The sequence below is a fragment of the Oncorhynchus clarkii genome, chromosome 15, assembly GCF_045791955.1.
Source record: "Oncorhynchus clarkii lewisi isolate Uvic-CL-2024 chromosome 15, UVic_Ocla_1.0, whole genome shotgun sequence".
NCBI classification, from domain to species: domain Eukaryota; kingdom Metazoa; phylum Chordata; class Actinopteri; order Salmoniformes; family Salmonidae; genus Oncorhynchus; species Oncorhynchus clarkii.
This window is the reverse complement of record NC_092161.1, coordinates 16,699,252-16,719,118: the sequence shown is the minus strand read 5'-3', so window position 1 is coordinate 16,719,118 and position 19,867 is coordinate 16,699,252. Positions and strand designations below refer to the sequence as shown.

Here is a 19,867-nt window from a genome sequence, read left to right as displayed (position 1 = left end):
GATGTACTACGTTGTGAAGCTCAAACCATCATATGTCATTCAATGAGTCTCTCCGTGGAAGGAGTTTGACACCCCTGATGTACTACGTTGTGAAGCTCAAACCATCATATGTCATTCAATGAGTCTCTCCGTGGAAGGAGTTTGACACCCCTGATGTACTACGTTGTGAAGCTCAAACCATCATATGTCATTCAATGAGTCTCTCCGTGGAAGGAGTTTGACACCCCTGATGTACTACGTTGTGAAGCTCAAACCATCATATGTCATTCAATGAGTCTCTCCGTGGAAGGAGTTTGACACCCCTGATGTACTACGTTGTGAAGCTCAAACCATCATATGTCATTCAATGAGTCTCTCCGTGGAAGGAGTTTGACACCCCTGATGTACTACGTTGTGAAGCTCAAACCATCATATGTCATTCAATGAGTCTCTCCGTGGAAGGAGTTTGACACCCCTGATGTACTACGTTGTGAAGCTCAAACCATCATATGTCATTCAATGAGTCTCTCCGTGGAAGGAGTTTGACACCCCTGATGTACTACGTTGTGAAGCTCAAACCATCATATGTCATTCAATGAGTCTCTCCGTGGAAGGAGTTTGACACCCCTGATGTACTACGTTGTGAAGCTCAAACCATCATATGTCATTCAATGAGTCTCTCCGTGGAAGGAGTTTGACACCCCTGATGTACTACGTTGTGAAGCTCAAACCATCATATGTCATTCAATGAGTCTCTCCGTGGAAGGAGTTTGACACCCCTGATGTACTACGTTGTGAAGCTCAAACCATCATATGTCATTCAATGAGTCTCTCCGTGGAAGGAGTTTGACACCCCTGATGTACTACGTTGTGAAGCTCAAACCATCATATGTCATTCAATGAGTCTCTCCGTGGAAGGAGTTTGACACCCCTGATGTACTACGTTGTGAAGCTCAAACCATCATATGTCATTCAATGAGTCTCTCCGTGGAAGGAGTTTGACACCCCTGATGTACTACGTTGTGAAGCTCAAACCATCATATGTCATTCAATGAGTCTCTCCGTGGAAGGAGTTTGACACCCCTGATGTACTACGTTGTGAAGCTCAAACCATCATATGTCATTCAATGAGTCTCTCCGTGGAAGGAGTTTGACACCCCTGATGTACTACGTTGTGAAGCTCAAACCATCATATGTCATTCAATGAGTCTCTCTCTAGGTGGCACTATTGTCTATATATTGTCTATACACATGGGCCAGTTTTTCAAGTTATTTATCTGGATTTTGCCTATCGGACTGGATTAAATAGAACTGGAGTCCCCCATTCAAGCCAATGATTTGTCCGTTCCAATCATTATATTTCCATCCATTTAATCCAATCAGTGAAATCAAGAGAGATAACTTTTGGGTCCTGAAAATGAGACATTATAGATATCCTATTTATAATGGAGGGTGAATGTACTGTACTTCACTAATACTTGTATTGTAATGGACTGCAGTCACTGCATTCCTTTGTTTACAGTAGTGGAATCTGCTGAGGGAATGTCGGCTCATAATAATGTCTGAAACAGAGTCAATGGAATGGAATCAAACACACGGAAACCATGGAAACCATATGTTTGATGTATTTGATAACATTCCACTAATTCCGCTCCAGCCATTACCAAGATCATGTCCTCCCCAATTAAAGTGGCACCAACCTCCTGTGGTCTACAATCATCGTTACAATGCAGTTTGCATACCACACAGTGTCAGAATTATACTAACATGCAATACTGATATGACTCATAGCTTAGAGCACCCACCACCCCAGTGGCATGCTGTTTCCATCAATAAGTGAATGAAATGTACGTGCCTACTCTAGGTAAGGTAGTCCTAATGGGCATACACCCAGTGGTGTAAAGTACTTTAGTAAAAAATACTTTAAAGTACTACTTAAGTCAGTTTTGGTGGTTTCTGTACTTTACTATTAATATTTTGGACAACTTTTAATTTTACTTCACAACATTCCTAAAGAAAATAATATACTTCTTACTGACACCCAAAAGTACATTGGAAAATGGTACAATTCACACACTTGTCAAGAGAACATCCCTGGTCATCCCTATTGCCTCTGATCTGGTGGACTCACTAAAAACACATGTTTAGTTTGTAAAGGATGTCTGAGTGTTGGAGTGTGCCCCTGGCTATCCATAAATACACATGTTTAGATTGTAAAGGATGTCTGAGTGTTGGAGTGTGCCCCTGGCTATCCATAAATACACATGTTTAGATTGTAAAGGATGTCTGAGTGTTGGAGTGTGCCCCTGGCTATCCATAAATACACATGTTTAGATTGTAAAGGATGTCTGAGTGTTGGAGTGTGCCCCTGGCTATCCATAAATACACATGTTTAGATTGTAAAGGATGTCTGAGTGTTGGAGTGTGCCCCTGGCTATCCATAAATACACATGTTAAAGTTTGTAAAGGATGTCTGAGTGTTGGAGTGTGCCCCTGGCTATCCATAAATACACATGTTTAGTTTGTAAAGGATGTCTGAGTGTTGGAGTGTGCCCCTGGCTATCCATAAATACACATGTTTAGTTTGTAAAGGATGTCTAAGTGTTGGAGTGTGTACTTGGCTATCCATAAATACACATGTTTAGTTTGTAAAGGATGTCTGAGTGTTGGAGTGTGCCCCTGGCTATCCATAAATACACATGTTTAAATTGTAAAGGATGTCTGAGTGTTGGAGTGTGCCCCTGGCTATCCATAAATACACATTTAAAAAATCGTTCTGTCTGGTTTGCTTAAATAAGAGGAATTTGAAATGATTTATACTTTTGATACTTAAGTATAATTTAGCATTTACATATACTTTTGATACTTCATTACATTTAAAACCAAATGTTTTTAGAAGTCTCCCTGTTTGCATATTACCCCATTGTCTACTTGCCACCTCTCCAGCAGCCACCGAAGGCACTGAGATTTACGCACGTAATTGCTTGGGTGTGCTTTTGCTTACTCAATGTTTTGGGGTAAATCGTGTCATGGTCTGGTGTTTGTGGGTCAAACAGGGTCTCCGTATAAGTACGTTGTCTTCATTGTTTTAATTAGTCCAGAGTGACTGTGAGAATGGGTACGTACGGGCGTGGGACTCTGCTTTCACGCGCCTTGGGTGTGTCGATGGACGTCACTGGAAGGCCAGTTATCCGGTCGCTATGGGAACTGTATAAAACCGATCCCCAAGAGCACAATGGGAAAACGTTTTACTGGAGTTGATGTGTGGTGTCCTGTAGCGTGTTCTCCCACGGCTCTGCTCTCCTCTCATCGGGAAACCTGTCCTACTCGTCAGAATCAATGCGAAGCAGCAGCGAGGAGTGGGCTGGTGGTGTGCTGTCTGTAGCTTTCGATTCTCTGGAGAACAAGGACTAAACTCTCTGTTACACTTTTCTTCTTACATACCTCTTCTTCAGTGCGACCGGGAAGACGGACAACATGATTGGCTATATCTTCGTGGTTCTGTGTGGATTGGCTGGCAGTGCGCTCGCAAAGGGTGAGTAGAGAGTTCACTGATTGATGCAACTAGCCCCTTCATGGATGCCTGTAGAGCGACCCTCACCCACTCTGTCGCTTATGGACAAATCACATAAAGTATTCCTTAATTATATGATTGAATGTGTTTTTAAAAAGTACAATTATGAATAGTTATTCGTCAATTTGTTCAGGACACATTAGGCATCATGCGTAATTATTGCCAGAATGCTTGACGCACGAGGAAGTTGATGCGCGTACATTGCCAACTTGCCATCTTTTATTAGTAGTCCTATTGTGCAAGACCATGTAAAATTGATTCCCACATAATCAGGAGGAACGTGCGTGCTGAAACGGTAAAAAGATAGTATTGGCGTCAGGGGAACATTCTTCGAACGCTTGGCACTTGGCAGACAGATTATCCAACATCCCGCGCTTTGAACATAAGGGGCCACAGGACCAGGCTCTTTGACGCTTTCCCGTCTACTGTCTCGTTTATCGGCCCATTGAGAAACCAGTGTGGTCGTGTGGCAGGGGTGGTTGATGAAGTGCGGTTCTTTTACAGCTAAGTGTTGTTTAGTAGATAAGCCCTGTCCTGTGGGATAGTTGTTTGGATAACGGGGACCTCTGTGGCCAGGCTTGGCATCCGCTTCTCTGTGCGCGCTTTGGCCCGGGTTGAATCGGCACACACAGGGCGTTACTTCCTGACGCTGATGAGTTTGTGAAAGGGAAGTTCTAATATAAATGAGTGCGGGGTCATGACCAGCACTAGGAAACTTTCTAGAGCGCAGGAAATGGCGCTAATCAGCGTTTATGACTTGAACAGACGCACGGGGAGGAAACTGGGGTGAACTGGCTCCTGTGTGCATAAAGTATGAGGGTAGCGCAGGGCATATGGTTATTGTTCAACAACTTTTTACTAAATGGAATGAGTGTTTTTGTCATGTCAAACCTGATATAATGTCACAATTGTCCTCTACATACATTATTTTAGTTGCAAAATTAGTTGTATTAGTTTTAATGCAAGCTTTTTTAATGGGTTAGATAATAAAACTGGAGTAATTAATTACTTAATTCATTTAATTAATTGTTAAACATTGTCAGCAAAATCAATTAACTTTTTATTAATTTGGTCGTTTACTATCATTGCACTTTTGTTGTAGACCAATGAAACAAGTTGAGGAACAATCCTTGCTTTTTTCATATTCAATAGCCCTACATTTATTACACAGAAAAATATGACCCTGTACTGGTTTAGGCAAAACATACACAAAACTGCAATTAAATCAAAAATGTTTCACATTTATACCAGTGGAGCAAACACCAATGGCATTTGCCATACTGTTTCTATGCCTTACTACTGTGTTATGATGTGCGTGTCTGATAAGGACCTGAAAAGAATGCATTGTACCATGGAAACAGGATATAGAAGGCCAAACATTATTATGTCCCTCCAATGAAATGCAAATGTCGCCATGATTTGTAAAATCATTTCTGTGTTTTACATGATTAGAATAGCATGCACACTGGAGGGAAAACTTGAGGGGAAATTATTACAAAATTCTCCTTTTGTAATCTTAGGCTACATCCAGCTCAGTAACTTACTCCTGTCCTGCAGGCACATTCTGGGGTTCTAAACAGACATGTCCTTGAACTCCAACTGATCCTCCACTTGTATGAAATGGCACTAGGGTTTGTTGAATGAAAGCTCCAGCTGTATTGAGTAACATGGGAAGGGGGGTTCTGGCCACTTTACAGCCTGTTGAAATGCCCCTTGGGCCTGTGCTGAGAGAGACTTGACTTCCTTTCCTCCTTTAAACTATTTACACCGACATATAGACTCTGCTGCAGGATTCTCCGTGTGTGTATGTGTGTGTGTGTGTCACTCAGAGTGGAAACAGAGGAAACTACCAGAGTAAGTAAAACTAGAGCTGCTGAAGGGGACATCCACTGGTAACCATGACAATGAATAATAGTAATGGGAGGGTCACAGATGGGATAAAATGATAGGTCAGTATTCAGTCTCAGTATAGTGATGTGTATGATCAGGAAGATAGTACAGAGAGGATACCGTACTTGCACACTGAAGTGAAGTTCATTTTGGTGAAGTGAGAATGCTTGACATGCTGGTTATGACGTGGAGGACCTAAAGAAAGGCTTTACCAAAAGCAGGAGGACCTAGGAAGTCACACCCAGTCTGCTGTACTATGATGAGTTCTGATTACAAACCACGCTAGATCAGTGTGAACTAGATTTGTGTTTGTTCCAATAGGATGCAGTGTGAACAGTGGAGGCTCCTCAGAGGAGGAAGGGGAGGAACATCCTCCTCAGTAACTTAAAAAATATATAATTTTTTAGATAAAACTATACTAAATGCAATCACGCCACCAAATAATTGATTAAAACACACTATTTTGCAAAGAAGTTCTATAGTAGACTCAACAGCACTCTGTAGGGTAGCACAATGGTGTAGCCAGAGGACAGCTAGCTTTCTTCCTCCTCTGGGTACATTGACTTCAATACAAAACTTAGGAGGCTCATGGTTCTCACCCCCTTCCATAGACTTACACAGTAATTATGACAACTTCTGGAGGACGTCCTCCAACATATCATAGCTCTTGCAGCATGAACTGACATGTTGTCCACCCAATCAAAGGACCAGATAAATAATCTAGTACTGAAAGCATAAGCTACAGCTAGCTAGCACTGTAGTGCATAAAATGTGGTGAGTAGCTGACTCAAAGAGAGAGAAAGAAAATAGCTGAACAGTTTTGAACAAATAAATGTCTTCCTAAAGAAAGGGGAAGCAATACTTACTTAGCTAGCAAATGCAGCTAGCTTGTTTAGCCTACTGATACACCCTGCTCAAACAGATGGATGTTATGTTAGCTAGCTGGCTATGACTATCCAACACAACAGTGGAACTCTTCCAAGTCAAGGTAAGCTTTTGGTTTTACAAATGTATTGCCACCGGGGCCCTACGATGTAACTGCTTACTGACTGTAGACTGTAATGTTACTGCATGATTAGCGGGTTTACTAACATATTAGTTCTATTAGCTATGCTGACTATGAAGTTACTTTATCTAATATGGTGACAACGATGTAGGCTGTGTGTAGAGGTTTGACTTGGAACGTTTTTTTCGCATGGTCACATACAGCTGGTGTGTTGTGCATTGAAGTCCACAAGCGAATGGAAGAGGTGAGAGGAGGAGCGCGCATAACGTAGATGCGAGAAGGAACACAACGTGGCTGCTATGAAACTGTGAACTGTGTTTACGTGTGATCAAGTTGTGTATTCATTCTGCCGATTCTGGTGAAAAACTTTTCTTAAACAGATCCAAACTGGGATAAACCTACCTGAATTTCTACAATAGAAACTGTCGTTTGTAACTGTTGGACTAATGATTACACCCTAGATCAGCTAGATTCAGACAAGAGTGTGCAAGGCATTATTGAATGTCACTGTCTGTCCATGTCCACCTATGCTGTAAACTTTCATTAATAGGCTAGGTTGTAGCAACCTCATGATGGGTACAGGGACAATTAGAGTATCATGTAGTAGCCTAAACCTATCTCTGTTACATTGAACAGGGTGAATGGAATATGAATGACAGTCATCCAACATGCTGTAATAGAAATAAGGTCATGCTCATAAAACATCTGAAATGGCACTGACCGCCACTGAGTGTGAACTAGGTTTGTGTTTGTTCCAATAGGATGCAGTGTGAACTAGGTTTGTGTTTGTTCCAATAGGATGCAGTGTGAACTAGGTTTGTGTTTGTTCCAATAGGATGCAGTGTGAACTAGGTTTGTGTTTGTTCCAATAGGATGCAGTGTGAACTAGGTTTGTGTTTGTTCCAATAGGATGCAGTGTGAACTAGGTTTGTGTTTGTTCCAATAGGATGCAGTGTGAACTAGGTTTGTGTTTGTTCCAATAGGATGCAGTGTGAACTAGGTTTGTGTTTGTTCCAATAGGATGCAGTGTGAACTAGGTTTGTGTTTGTTCCAATAGGATGCAGTGTGAACTAGGTTTGTGTTTGTTCCAATAGGATGCAGTGTGAACTAGGTTTGTGTTTGTTCCAATAGGATGCAGTGTGAACTAGGTTTGTGTTTGTTCCAATAGGATGCAGTGTGAACTAGGTTTGTGTTTGTTCCAATAGGATGCAGTGTGAACTAGGTTTGTGTTTCTTCCAATAGGATGCAGTGTGAACTAGGTTTGTGTTTTGTTCCAATAGGATGCAGTGTGAACTAGGTTTGTGTTTGTTCCAATAGGATGCAGTGTGAACTAGGTTTGTGTTTGTTCCAATAGGATGCAGTGTGAACTAGGTTTGTGTTTGTTCCAATAGGATGCAGTGTGAACTAGGTTTGTGTTTGTTCCAATAGGATGCAGTGTGAACTAGGTTTGTGTTTGTTCCAATAGGATGCAGTGTGAACTAGGTTTGTGTTTGTTCCAATAGGATGCAGTGTGAACTAGGTTTGTGTTTGTTCCAATAGGATGCAGTGTGAACTAGGTTTGTGTTTGTTCCAATAGGATGCAGTGTGAACTAGGTTTGTGTTTGTTCCAATAGGATGCAGTGTGAACTAGGTTTGTGTTTGTTCCAATAGGATGCAGTGTGAACTAGGTTTGTGTTTGTTCCAATAGGATGCAGTGTGAACTAGGTTTGTGTTTGTTCCAATAGGATGCAGTGTGAACTAGGTTTGTGTTTGTTCCAATAGGATGCAGTGTGAACTAGTTTTTTGGGGCTGATTCAAGGACGTGTCTGTGTGAATGAAGTTTCCCATTGGGCTGAGAGGAAGGAAGGGTGGATGGACAGCACCCTTAATCTCTCATTCATTAACCTCAGCTACCATGAAGTGGAGTGTTGATATTATTTGATAAACAACAGTGACACTGCTTAGTGCTCACGCATTTCCACTGTGGTCCTCAAGTGGTCTTACTGGCATGGGAACGAGGAGGTGACGAGGGTCAGTGGTATTGCTGCATGGGAGTGTCTGTGATGACACTGTCAGTTGATCTGTCAACGCCCGGATTTGTGGTCAATTACTGCATTGTTCTACAGTGTTTATTGGATCAGGTTTTTGGCATCAGCATAGCTCTGGTCCAGGGCTTTAGTTCACATTCATTCCCTAACGCACTGGATCAGAGCTGTGGGCAGCAATGTAACAGTGATCAGTGGTATTGGTCAATGGTGCTTGTGGTGGTGGTTTTGTTGTGCCCATTATGTTGTAATCAGTTGGGTGCTGTCATCAGCACTGTGGTGGTCAGTCGTGTTGGAATGCAGCACACACCTTTCATAAGAATCTCATCCTCAGTTGTTTTTTCAAAAGAGTTTTGACCGGTGTGCACAGCTGATTCAGATATCAGTCATTGTCATCTCCTACCACAATAACATCAGTTGCTAGTTGTTGAGCAACATATGGGCAGTGGTGTAAAGTACTGAAGTAAAAATAATTTTAAGTACTACTTAAGTATTTTCGGGGTGTATCTGTACTTTACTTTATTATTTATATTTTGGAGAACTTTTACTTTTACGTCACTACATTCCTAAAGAAAATAATGTATTTTTTACTCCATACATTTTACCTGACACCCAAAAGTACTCATTACATTTTGAATGCTTAGCAGGACAGGAAAATGGTACAATTCACACACTTATCAAGAGAACATCCCTGGTCATCCCTACTGCCTCTGATCTGGAAGGCTCACTAAACAGAGAACATCCCTGGTCATCCCTACTGCCTCTGATCTGGAAGGCTCACTAAACACAAATACTTCATTTGTAAATTATGTCTGCGTGTTGTTATAGGCCTGCAGCCAATAAGACATCTCTGTTCTCTCTCCCTGTATGGGGGCCAGCCTGGCCTGCAGCCAATAAGACATCTCTGTTCTCTCTCCCTGTATGGGGGCCAGCCTGGCCTGCAGCCTATACAACATCTCTGTTCTCTCTCCCTGTATGGGGGCCAGCCTGGCCTGCAGCCAATAAGACATCTCTGTTCTCTCTCCCTGTATGGGGGCCAGCCTGGCCTGCAGCCTATACAACATATCTGTTCTCTCTCCCTGTATGGGGGCCAGCCTGGCCTGCAGCCAATAAGACATCTCTGTTCTCTCTCCCTGTATGGGGGCCAGCCTGGCCTGCAGCCAATAAGACATCTCTGTTCTCTCTCCCTGTATGGGGGCCAGCCTGGCCTGCAGCCAATAAGACATCTCTGTTCTCTCTCCCTGTATGGGGGCCAACCTGGCCTGCAGCCTATAAGACATCTCTGTTCTCTCTCCCTGTATGGGGGCCAGCCTGGCCTGCAGCCAATAAGACATCTCTGTTCTCTCTCCCTGTATGGGGGCCAACCTGGCCTGCAGCCTATAAGACATCTCTGTTCTCTTTCCCTGTATGGGGGCCAGCCTGGCCTGCAGCCTATAAGACATCTCTGTTCTCTCTCCCTGTATGGGGGCCAGCCTGGCCTGCAGCCTAAAAGACATCTCTGTTCTCTCCCCCTGCAGGTAAGGTGGAGAGTGTGCCTAAGGGAAAGTTCAGTGTTCCTGTTCTGGATGTGAAGAGTCGACAGCTGGTCCTGGAGGCCAACCAGACTCTGACAATCCACTGCAGGTGAGTCTCTCTGGAGTGAAAGGTTACAGGTCAAATGTGATGGACAGGAGGCTGCTGAGGACGGCTCAGCAGGAGGACGGCTTATTATAATGTCCATAACGGAGGGAATGGAGGGGCACCAAACACATTGTTTCCATGTATTTGATACCATTCCACAGATTCCGCTCCAGTTATTACCACGAGCCCATCCTCCCCAATTAAGGTGACACGGATTCTGTCCAGATTAGTTTTTGTATCAGGGGCGTCAATCTCATTTTGCCCCATGGGCCTCATTCTGTCTTCACCGAGGTCTGTAGAACCGCACTCAAAATTGGTTATATTTCTTTGCAAAAGATTGTGCTCCCTGACTGTCTAGCATTGGTTGAGATGACTGTTAGTGAGCTGGACAGAGTGTAAATGAAGCTCCTTTATAATTTCTACACAGTTTCAATGTAGTTTTAGTAATTTCAATGTCGATTGAGAGAAAATTATTTGTATTTTATTTACTTAAATCCCCTCGCAGGCCGGTTTGAATGGGCTCTCGGGCCGGATCAAGCCCACGGGCTGTATCTTTGACACCCCTGTTTATATGGACCATTTTATGGTCAGCTTTTCAGAAGTTGAGGTGAGATGAGAGAGATGGAATGTTTTATGCCATTTTACTTTTGACCAATCAGGGGTCGGTGGGAGCTGTCGTGGGCATTCCCTGGAGGTGTGGCCAGAGATCAGGAGAGAATGCGATTGGAAGATTCTCGTTGTGGTAGGCAGAGCCAGCATTACTGCAGCCAACTGACGCTTAGCTCGGCCCAGGCCCAGCACACAGGATCGTTCCGGTGTCGGTACAGCCATCGGACGCTCAGGCAGAGAGCTGTCTATGTTTATGTCACAGGTAAGACGTGTCAGGATGCATCTAACAACTACCAACTCACTCCAGGAGTCTCTCATTGAAGTGTTTTTACTCCCCCTTCTCTCTCTAATGGAGTGGTCAGTCTCCCCCTCTCTCTCTAATGGAGTGGTCAGTCAGTCTCCCCCTTCCTCCCCCTCTCTCTCTAATGGAGTGGTCAGTCAGTCTCCCCCTCCCTCCCCCTCTCTCTCTAATGGAGTGGTCAGTCAGTCTCCCCCTCCCTCCCCCCCTCTCTCTAATGGAGTGGTCAGTCAGTCTCCCCCTCCCTCCCCCTCTCTCTCTAATGGAGTGGTCAGTCAGTCTCCCCCTCCCCCTCTCTCTCTAATGGAGTGGTCAGTCAGTCTCCCCCTCCCTCCCCCTCTCTCTAATGGAGTGGTCAGTCAGTCTCCCCCTCACTCCCCTCTCTTTCTAATGGAGTGGTCAGTCAGTCTCCCCCTCCCTCCCCCTCACTCTCTAATGGAGTGGTCAGTCAGTCTCCCCCTCACTCCCCTCTCTCCCTAATGGAGTGGGTAGTCAGTCTCCCCCTCCCTCCCCCTCTATCTCTAATGGAGTGGTCAGTCAGTCTCCCCCTCCCTCCCCCTCTCTCTCTAATGGAGTGGTCAGTCAGTCTCCCCCTCCCTCCACCTCTCTCTCTAATGGAGTGGTCAGTCAGTCTCCCCCTCCCTCCCCCTCTCTCTCTAATGGAGTGGTCAGTCAGTCTCCCCCTCTCTCCCCCTCTCTCTCTAATGGAGTGATCAGTCAGTCTCCCCCTCCCTCCCCCTCTCTCTCTAATGGAGTGGTCAGTCTGTCTCCCCCTCCCTCCCCCTCTCTCCCCCTCTCTCTCTAATGGAGTGGTCAGTCAGTCTCCCCCTCCCTCCCCCTCTCTCCCCCTCTCTCTCTAATGGAGTGGTCAGTCAGTCTCCCCCTCCCTCCCCCTCTCTCTCTAATGGAGTGGTCAGTCAGTCTCCCCCTCCCTCCCCCTCTCTCACTAATGGAGTGGTCAGTCAGTCTCCCTCTCCCTCCCCCTCTCTCTCTAATGGAGTGGTCAGTCTGTCTCCCCCTCCCTCCCCTTCTCTCTCTAATGGAGTGGTCAGTCAGTCTCCCTCTCCCTCCCCCTCTCTCTCTAATGGAGTGGTCAGTCAGTCTCCCCCTCCCTCCCCCTCTCTCTCTAATGGAGTGGTCAGTCAGTCTCCAACTCCCTCCCCCTCTCTCTCTAATGGAGTGGTCAGTCAGTCTCCCCCTCCCTCCCCCTCTGTCTCTAATGGAGTGGTCAGTCAGTCTCTCCCTACCTCCCCCTCTCTCTCTAATGGAGTGGTCAGTCAGTCTCCCCCTCCGTCCCCCTCTCTCTCTAATGGAGTGGTCAGTCAGTCTCCCCCTCCCTCCCCCTCTCTCTCTAATGGAGTGGTCAGTCAGTCTCCCCTCCTTCCCCCTCTCTCTCTAATGGAGTGGTCAGTCTGTCTCCCCCTCCCTCCCCCTCTCTCCCCCTCTCTCTCTAATGGAGTGGTCAGTCAGTCTCCCCCTCCCTCCCCCTCTCTCTCTAATGGAGTGGTCAGTCAGTCTCCCCCTCCCTCCCCCTCTCTCTCTAATGGAGTGGTCAGTCAGTCTCCCCCTCCCTCCACCTCTCTCTCTAATGGAGTGGTCAGTCAGTCTCCCCCTCCCTCCCCCTCTCTCTCTAATGGAGTGGTCAGTCAGTCTCCCCCTCTCTCCCCCTCTCTCTCTAATGGAGTGATCAGTCAGTCTCCCCCTCCCTCCCCCTCTCTCTCTAATGGAGTGGTCAGTCTGTCTCCCCCTCCCTCCCCCTCTCTCCCCCTCTCTCTCTAATGGAGTGGTCAGTCAGTCTCCCCCTCCCTCCCCCTCTCTCCCCCTCTCTCTCTAATGGAGTGGTCAGTCAGTCTCCCCCTCCCTCCCCCTCTCTCTCTAATGGAGTGGTCAGTCAGTCTCCCCCTCCCTCCCCCTCTCTCACTAATGGAGTGGTCAGTCAGTCTCCCTCTCCCTCCCCCTCTCTCTCTAATGGAGTGGTCAGTCTGTCTCCCCCTCCCTCCCCTTCTCTCTCTAATGGAGTGGTCAGTCAGTCTCCCTCTCCCTCCCCCTCTCTCTCTAATGGAGTGGTCAGTCAGTCTCCCCCTCCCTCCCCCTCTCTCTCTAATGGAGTGGTCAGTCAGTCTCCAACTCCCTCCCCCTCTCTCTCTAATGGAGTGGTCAGTCAGTCTCCCCCTCCCTCCCCCTCTGTCTCTAATGGAGTGGTCAGTCAGTCTCTCCCTACCTCCCCCTCTCTCTCTAATGGAGTGGTCAGTCAGTCTCCCCCTCCGTCCCCCTCTCTCTCTAATGGAGTGGTCAGTCAGTCTCCCCCTCCCTCCCCCTCTCTCTCTAATGGAGTGGTCAGTCAGTCTCCCCTCCTTCCCCCTCTCTCTCTAATGGAGTGGTCAGTCTGTCTCCCCCTCCCTCCCCCTCTCTCCCCCTCTCTCTCTAATGGAGTGGTCAGTCAGTCTCCCCCTCCCTCCCCCTCTCTCTCTAATGGAGTGGTCAGTCAGTCTCCCCCTCCCTCCCCCTCTCTCTCTAATGGAGTGGTCAGTCAGTCTCCCTCTCCCTCCCCCTCTCTCTCTAATGGAGTGGTCAGTCAGTCTCTCCCTACCTCCCCCTCTCTCTCTAATGGAGTGGTCAGTCTGTCTCCCCCTCCCTCCCCCTCTCTCTCTAATGGAGTGGTCAGTCAGTCTCCCCCTCCCTCCCCCTCTTTCTCTAATGGAGTGGTCAGTCAGTCTCTTTCTCATCTCATTGTTTATAGGTTCAGGTTAAACAGGATGTAGTGGGTGCTAAATACAGACCAATGTCAGAGAGACAATTATATCTAAACACTGTTTGTCCCAACAACACATCCTTTGTAATGACTCTGGCACAGTTTCTCCCCCCTAGCCAGTCTCTTTTCTTAGCCTCCCTCTCCCTCTACCAGGTCTATATATAAAATCTTTTTACTTTCATTTACGTGCTACCCCGGGGCCAGGAATAGCCCAGCTGCTGAAAGGCTCAGGTTTGGGCAGAGTTTCCCAGGGCACCAGGCTTATCTGTTCCCCTCAGCCCTGCTCACAGCATCCTGTGCTGGGGGACGGGAGAAGAGCCGCAGGGGGCTGGTAGAGGTGGAAGGGAGGCTGGAAGTCTATGGCAGGGGAGGTAGGGGGGGCAGTCTGTACAAGGTGGCGGGACTGGAAGGTGGGAGGGTAAGGGAAGTGAAAGAGGATGAAGGCCATTCAGGATTCAGGACCATCCAAGGGCAAAGGAGGCACATTGAGAGCCCTGTCTGCCCCTCTCTGCCCTTCCCTGTCCTGAGTTGGGCCACTGGGGCAGCTGGCTGAGCATGGAGCTGGGCCAGGGGCCAAAGGAGTGAGAGGAGCCCAGGTCACAGGGTAGGGCTACTGTTTGGCCAACAAGACCCCTGGGGTCCATCAATCGCTCCAGCTACTACATCCATTAGGCGTCCAACTCCATCGCCCTCTCTGCTCTCACCCTCCAGCCCTTTCTTCCCCTCCTGCCCCACTCTTCTCTCACCCTCCTGCCTCATTCTTCTCTCACACTCCTGCCCCTCCTGCCCCACTCTGCTCTCATCCTCCTGCCCCACTCAGCTCACCCTCCGGTCCCTCTTGCCCCACTCTGCTCACCCTCCGGTCCCTCTTGCCCCACTCTGCTCACCCTCCGGTCCCTCTTGCCCCACTCTGCTCACCCTCCGGTCCCTCTTGCCCCACTCTGCTCACCCTCCGTGTCGCTCCTGCCCCACTCTGCTCACCCTCTGGGTCCCTCCTGCCCCACTCTGCTCACCCTCTGGTCCCTCCTGCCCCACTCTGCTCACCCTCCGGTCCCTCCTGCCCCACTCTGCTCACCCTCCGGTCCCTCCTGCCCCACTCTGCTCACCCTCCGGTCCCTCTTGCCCCACTCTGCTCACCCTCCGGTCCCTCCTGCCCCACTCTGCTCACCCTCCGGTCCCTCCTGCCCCACTCTGCTCACCCTCCGGTCCCTCCTGCCCCACTCTGCTCACCCTCCGGTCCCTCCTGCCCCACTCTGCTCACCCTCCGGTCCCTCCTGCCCCACTCTGCTCACCCTCCGGTCCCTCCTGCCCCACTCTGCTCACCCTCCGGTCCCTCCTGCCCCACTCTGCTCACCCTCCGGTCCCTCCTGCCCCACTCTGCTCACCCTCCAGTCCCTCTTGCCCCACTCTGCTCACCCTCCGAGTCCCTCCTGCCCCACTCTGCTCACCCTCCGGTCCCTCCTGCCCCACTCTTCTCTCACCCTCCTGCCTCATTCTTCTCTCACACTCCTGCCCCTCCTGCCCCACTCTGCTCTCATCCTCCTGCCCCACTCAGCTCACCCTCCGGTCCCTCTTGCCCCACTCTGCTCACCCTCCGGTCCCTCTTGCCCCACTCTGCTCACCCTCCGGTCCCTCTTGCCCCACTCTGCTCACCCTCCGGTCCCTCTTGCCCCACTCTGCTCACCCTCCGTGTCGCTCCTGCCCCACTCTGCTCACCCTCTGGGTCCCTCCTGCCCCACTCTGCTCACCCTCTGGTCCCTCCTGCCCCACTCTGCTCACCCTCCGGTCCCTCCTGCCCCACTCTGCTCACCCTCCGGTCCCTCCTGCCCCACTCTGCTCACCCTCCGGTCCCTCTTGCCCCACTCTGCTCACCCTCCGGTCCCTCCTGCCCCACTCTGCTCACCCTCCGGTCCCTCCTGCCCCACTCTGCTCACCCTCCGGTCCCTCCTGCCCCACTCTGCTCACCCTCCGGTCCCTCCTGCCCCACTCTGCTCACCCTCCGGTCCCTCCTGCCCCACTCTGCTCACCCTCCGGTCCCTCCTGCCCCACTCTGCTCACCCTCCGGTCCCTCCTGCCCCACTCTGCTCACCCTCCGGTCCCTCCTGCCCCACTCTGCTCACCCTCCAGTCCCTCTTGCCCCACTCTGCTCACCCTCCGAGTCCCTCCTGCCCCACTCTGCTCACCCTCCGGTCCCTCCTGCCCCACTCTGCTCACCCTCTGGTCCCTCCTGCCCCACTCTGCTCACCCTCCGGTCCCTCTTGCCCCCTCACCAGCTCCTTTATATGAAATCAAAGCAGCAGGAGGAAGCCCTGCGGTCCAGGCCACTAGTCCTTGGGGTACTTTTGTTCAAATGTTTATGCTTTCCTTGAATAGCACAGTACAGTAGCTGACAAACAATGAGGTGAGCTCCACCCGCCCACATCTTTCAATGGCACAGGGATATTAGAGCACAGGGAAAGAATCGCAATGTATCTGGAAGGAACACAGGCATTTTGATTACCTCTAAACAATCTGTGTGTGTTTATTGTTGACTCCAGATCACTGTTTTCTGAACGGTATTTAGTATGGGTGAGTGTTTGTGTGTTTGTATCTGTGTGCTTATTGTTGATTGTTTTCTACTGAATAGCCATCTATACAATATGTGATTATGATGGTATGCTTGCATGCCTACCTGCATGCGTACATGAGTATGAACACATGATGGTGTGTGTGTGTGTTTCTGTGACATATGTCTGTGTGTGTCTGTGACATTTGTGTCTGTGTGTGTCCATGCTCGTGTGTTCCTATCCCTAACCTCGGTGTTGTGGTTTCAGACAGACAGCGGCCATTTGTGGAGGAGCAGAATAACAGTCCAGACGTTGTGTATATGAAGGAGAGCCAGCCTCTGGTCTTCCCCTGTAGGGTCACCAACCCTGACGCCACTGTCTCATTGGTCAAGGTGAGTTCCCTTCACCCTAGTGCCCAATCAGATTCTATGACACACACACACACACACACACACACACACACACACACACCAGGCCCGACAGCAGACCCGCTTGCGTTCACAATTCGTTTTAATAGGTGTAATAGTAAAGACAATAGGCAGCTGATGAGTTTCAAGTTTGGGGAAGCTTCCAATTTATCCTACCATTTCTACCCATCTTTTATATGCACATTTTTGTGGAACAGTTTAATTTCAAAAATAACATTTTATTTTCTCAGTCATTGTCACGTGGTTAATCATAAAAATCTGAAATAAAATGATAAAAATGTCAAAGTTCAAATTGAACTGAGGTGAGAGCAGCAGCCTCTGCCACATGAACACATTGATACACTGTGATCCATTGGCTAAAGAAATGAGCTCATAGAACTCCGAGACAGCCTATAGGCCAATGCAGCAGTAGGCCTGTAACTTCCATCTCTACTAAGTAAAGCTGACAAATAAAAACAGTAGAAAATAACCTGATGAAAATTCTGCTTCTTTCAATCACAATCATCTCTCTTCTCTACCTCTCTGCCTCCCTTTCTATCTGTCTTGACTTGAGCTATTGTTAGTGAACTGCAACATTGTATCAACTAGCCTATTCCGGGCCCTCAGAGTTTCGTCAGAGACGCATCATATCTTCGCCACACCTTCCTCCTCTTCTTCTTCTTGTCTCAACATTTTAAATGATTCTCAAGACACATTATCCTCACACATACACTACAGTGCCTTGCGAAAGTATTCGGCCCCCTTGAACTTTGCGACCTTTTGCCACATTTCAGGCTTCAAACATAAAGATATAAAACTGTATTTTTTTGTGAAGAATCAACAACAAGTGGGACACAATCATGAAGTGGAACGACATTTATTGGATATTTCAAACTTTTTTAACAAATCAAAAACTGAAAAATTGGGCGTGCAAAATTATTCAGCCCCTTTACTTTCAGTGCAGCAAACTCTATCCAGAAGTTCAGTGAGGATCTCTGAATGATCCAATGTTGACCTAAATGACTAATGATGATAAATACAATCCACCTGTGTGTAATCAAGTCTCCGTATAAATGCACCTGCACTGTGATAGTCTCAGAGGTCCGTTAAAAGCGCAGAGAGCATCATGAAGAACAAGGAACACACCAGGCAGGTCCGAGATACTGTTGTGAAGAAGTTTAAAGCTGGATTTGGATACAAAAATATTTCCCAAGCTTTAAACATCCCAAGGAGCACTGTGCAAGCGATAATATTGAAATGGAAGGAGTATCAGACCACTGCAAATCTACCAAGACCTGGCCGTCCCTCTAAACTTTCAGCTCATACAAGGAGAAGACTGATCAGAGATGCAGCCAAGAGGCCCATGATCACTCTGGATGAACTGCAGAGATCTACAGCTGAGGTGGGAGACTCTGTCCATAGGACAACAATCTGTCGTATATTGCACAAATCTGGCCTTTATGGAAGAGTGGCAAGAAGAAAGCCATTTCTTAAAGATATCCATAAAAAGTGTCATTTAAAGTTTGCCACAAGCCACCTGGGAGACACACCAAACATGTGGAAGAAGGTGCTCTAGTCAGATGAAACCAAAATTGAACTTTTTGGCAACAATGCAAAACGTTATGTTTGGCGTAAAAGCAACACAGCTCATCACCCTGAATACACCATCCCCACTGTCAAAACATGGTGGTGGCAGCATCATGGTTTGGGCCTGCTTTTCTTCAGCAGGGACAGGGAAGATGGTTCAAATTGATGGGAAGATGGATGGAGCCAAATACAGGACCATTCTGGAAGAAAACCTGATGGAGTCTGCAAAAGACCTGAGACTGGGACGGAGATTTGTCTTCCAACAAGACAATGATCCAAAACATAAAGCAAAATCTACAATGGAATGGTTCAAAAATAAACATATCCAGGTGTTAGAATGGCCAAGTCAAAGTCCAGACCTGAATCCAATCGAGAATCTGTGGAAAGAACTGAAAACTGCTGTTCACAAATGCTCTCCATCCAACCTCACTGAGCTCGAGCTGTTTTGCAAGGAGGAATGGGAAAAAATGTCAGTCTCTCGATGTGCAAAACTGATAGAGACATACCCCAAGCGACTTACAGCTGTAATCGCAGCAAAAGGTGGCGCTACAAAGTATTAACTTAAGGGGGCTGAATAATTTTGCACGCCCAATTTTTCAGTTTTTGATTTGTTAAAAAAGTTTGAAATATCCAATAAATGTCGTTCCACTTCATGATTGTGTCCCACTTGTTGTTGATTCTTCACAAAAAAATACAGTTTTATATCTTTATGTTTGAAGCCTGAAATGTGGCAAAAGGTCGCAAAGTTCAAGGGGGCCGAATACTTTCGCAAGGCACTGTATATGATCAAAAGTATGTGGACACCTGCTTTCTAACATCATGGGCATTGCTGCCATAACAGCCTCCACTCTTCTGGGAAGGCTTTCCACTTGATGTTGGAACATAGCCGCGGGAACTTGCTTCCATTCAGCCACAAGAGCATCAGTGAGGTCGGGCACTGATGTTGGGCGATTAGGCCTGGCTCGCAGTCGGCGTTCCAATTCATCCCAAAGGTGTTCGATGGGGTTGAGGTCAGGGCTCTGTGCAGGCCAGTCAAGTTCTTCCACACCGATCGCGACAAACTATTTCTGTATAGATCTCGCTTTGTACACAGGGGCAATGTCATGCTGAAACAGGAAAGGGCCCAAACTGTTGCCACAACGTTGGAAGCACGGAATCATCTAGAATGTCATTGTATGCTGTAGTGTTAAGATTTATCTTCACTAGAACTAAGGGGCCTAGCCTGAACCATGAAAAACAGCCCCAGACCATTATTCCTCCTCCACCAAACTTTACAGTTGGCCCTATGCATTAAAGCAGGTAGCGTTCTCCTGGCATCCGCCAAACCCAGATGTGTCTGTCGGACTGCCAGATGGTGAAGTGCGAATCATCACTCCAGAGAACGCGTTTCCACTGCTCCAGAATCCAATGGCTGCAAGCTTTACACCACTCCAGCCAACACTTGGCATTGCTCATGGTTATCTTAGGCTTGTGTGCGGCTGCTCGGCCATGGAAACCCATTTCCTAAAGCTCCCGACTGCAGTTTTTCTGCTGACGTTACTTCCAGAGGCAGTTTGGAACGCGGTAGTGAGTGAT

At 47.7% G+C, this 19,867-nt stretch overlaps 1 protein-coding gene across 2 annotated transcripts in view; it reads left to right on the top strand.

Annotated features, from left to right (window-relative positions):
• Positions 1-3,136: 3,136 nt before the first annotated feature.
• The window catches only part of LOC139366977 (vascular endothelial growth factor receptor 1-like), a 77,162-nt gene continuing 60,431 nt past the window's right edge, over positions 3,137-19,867 (top strand). For both annotated transcript variants that reach the window (XM_071104794.1, XM_071104793.1), the window contains exons 1-4: positions 3,137-3,514; positions 9,991-10,096; positions 10,753-10,964; positions 16,566-16,690. In XM_071104794.1, coding sequence (XP_070960895.1) covers positions 3,457-3,514; positions 9,991-10,096; positions 10,753-10,964; positions 16,566-16,690 — 501 coding nt within the window. In that variant the 5' untranslated portion in view covers positions 3,137-3,456. The remainder of the gene's footprint in view (positions 3,515-9,990; positions 10,097-10,752; positions 10,965-16,565; positions 16,691-19,867) is intronic.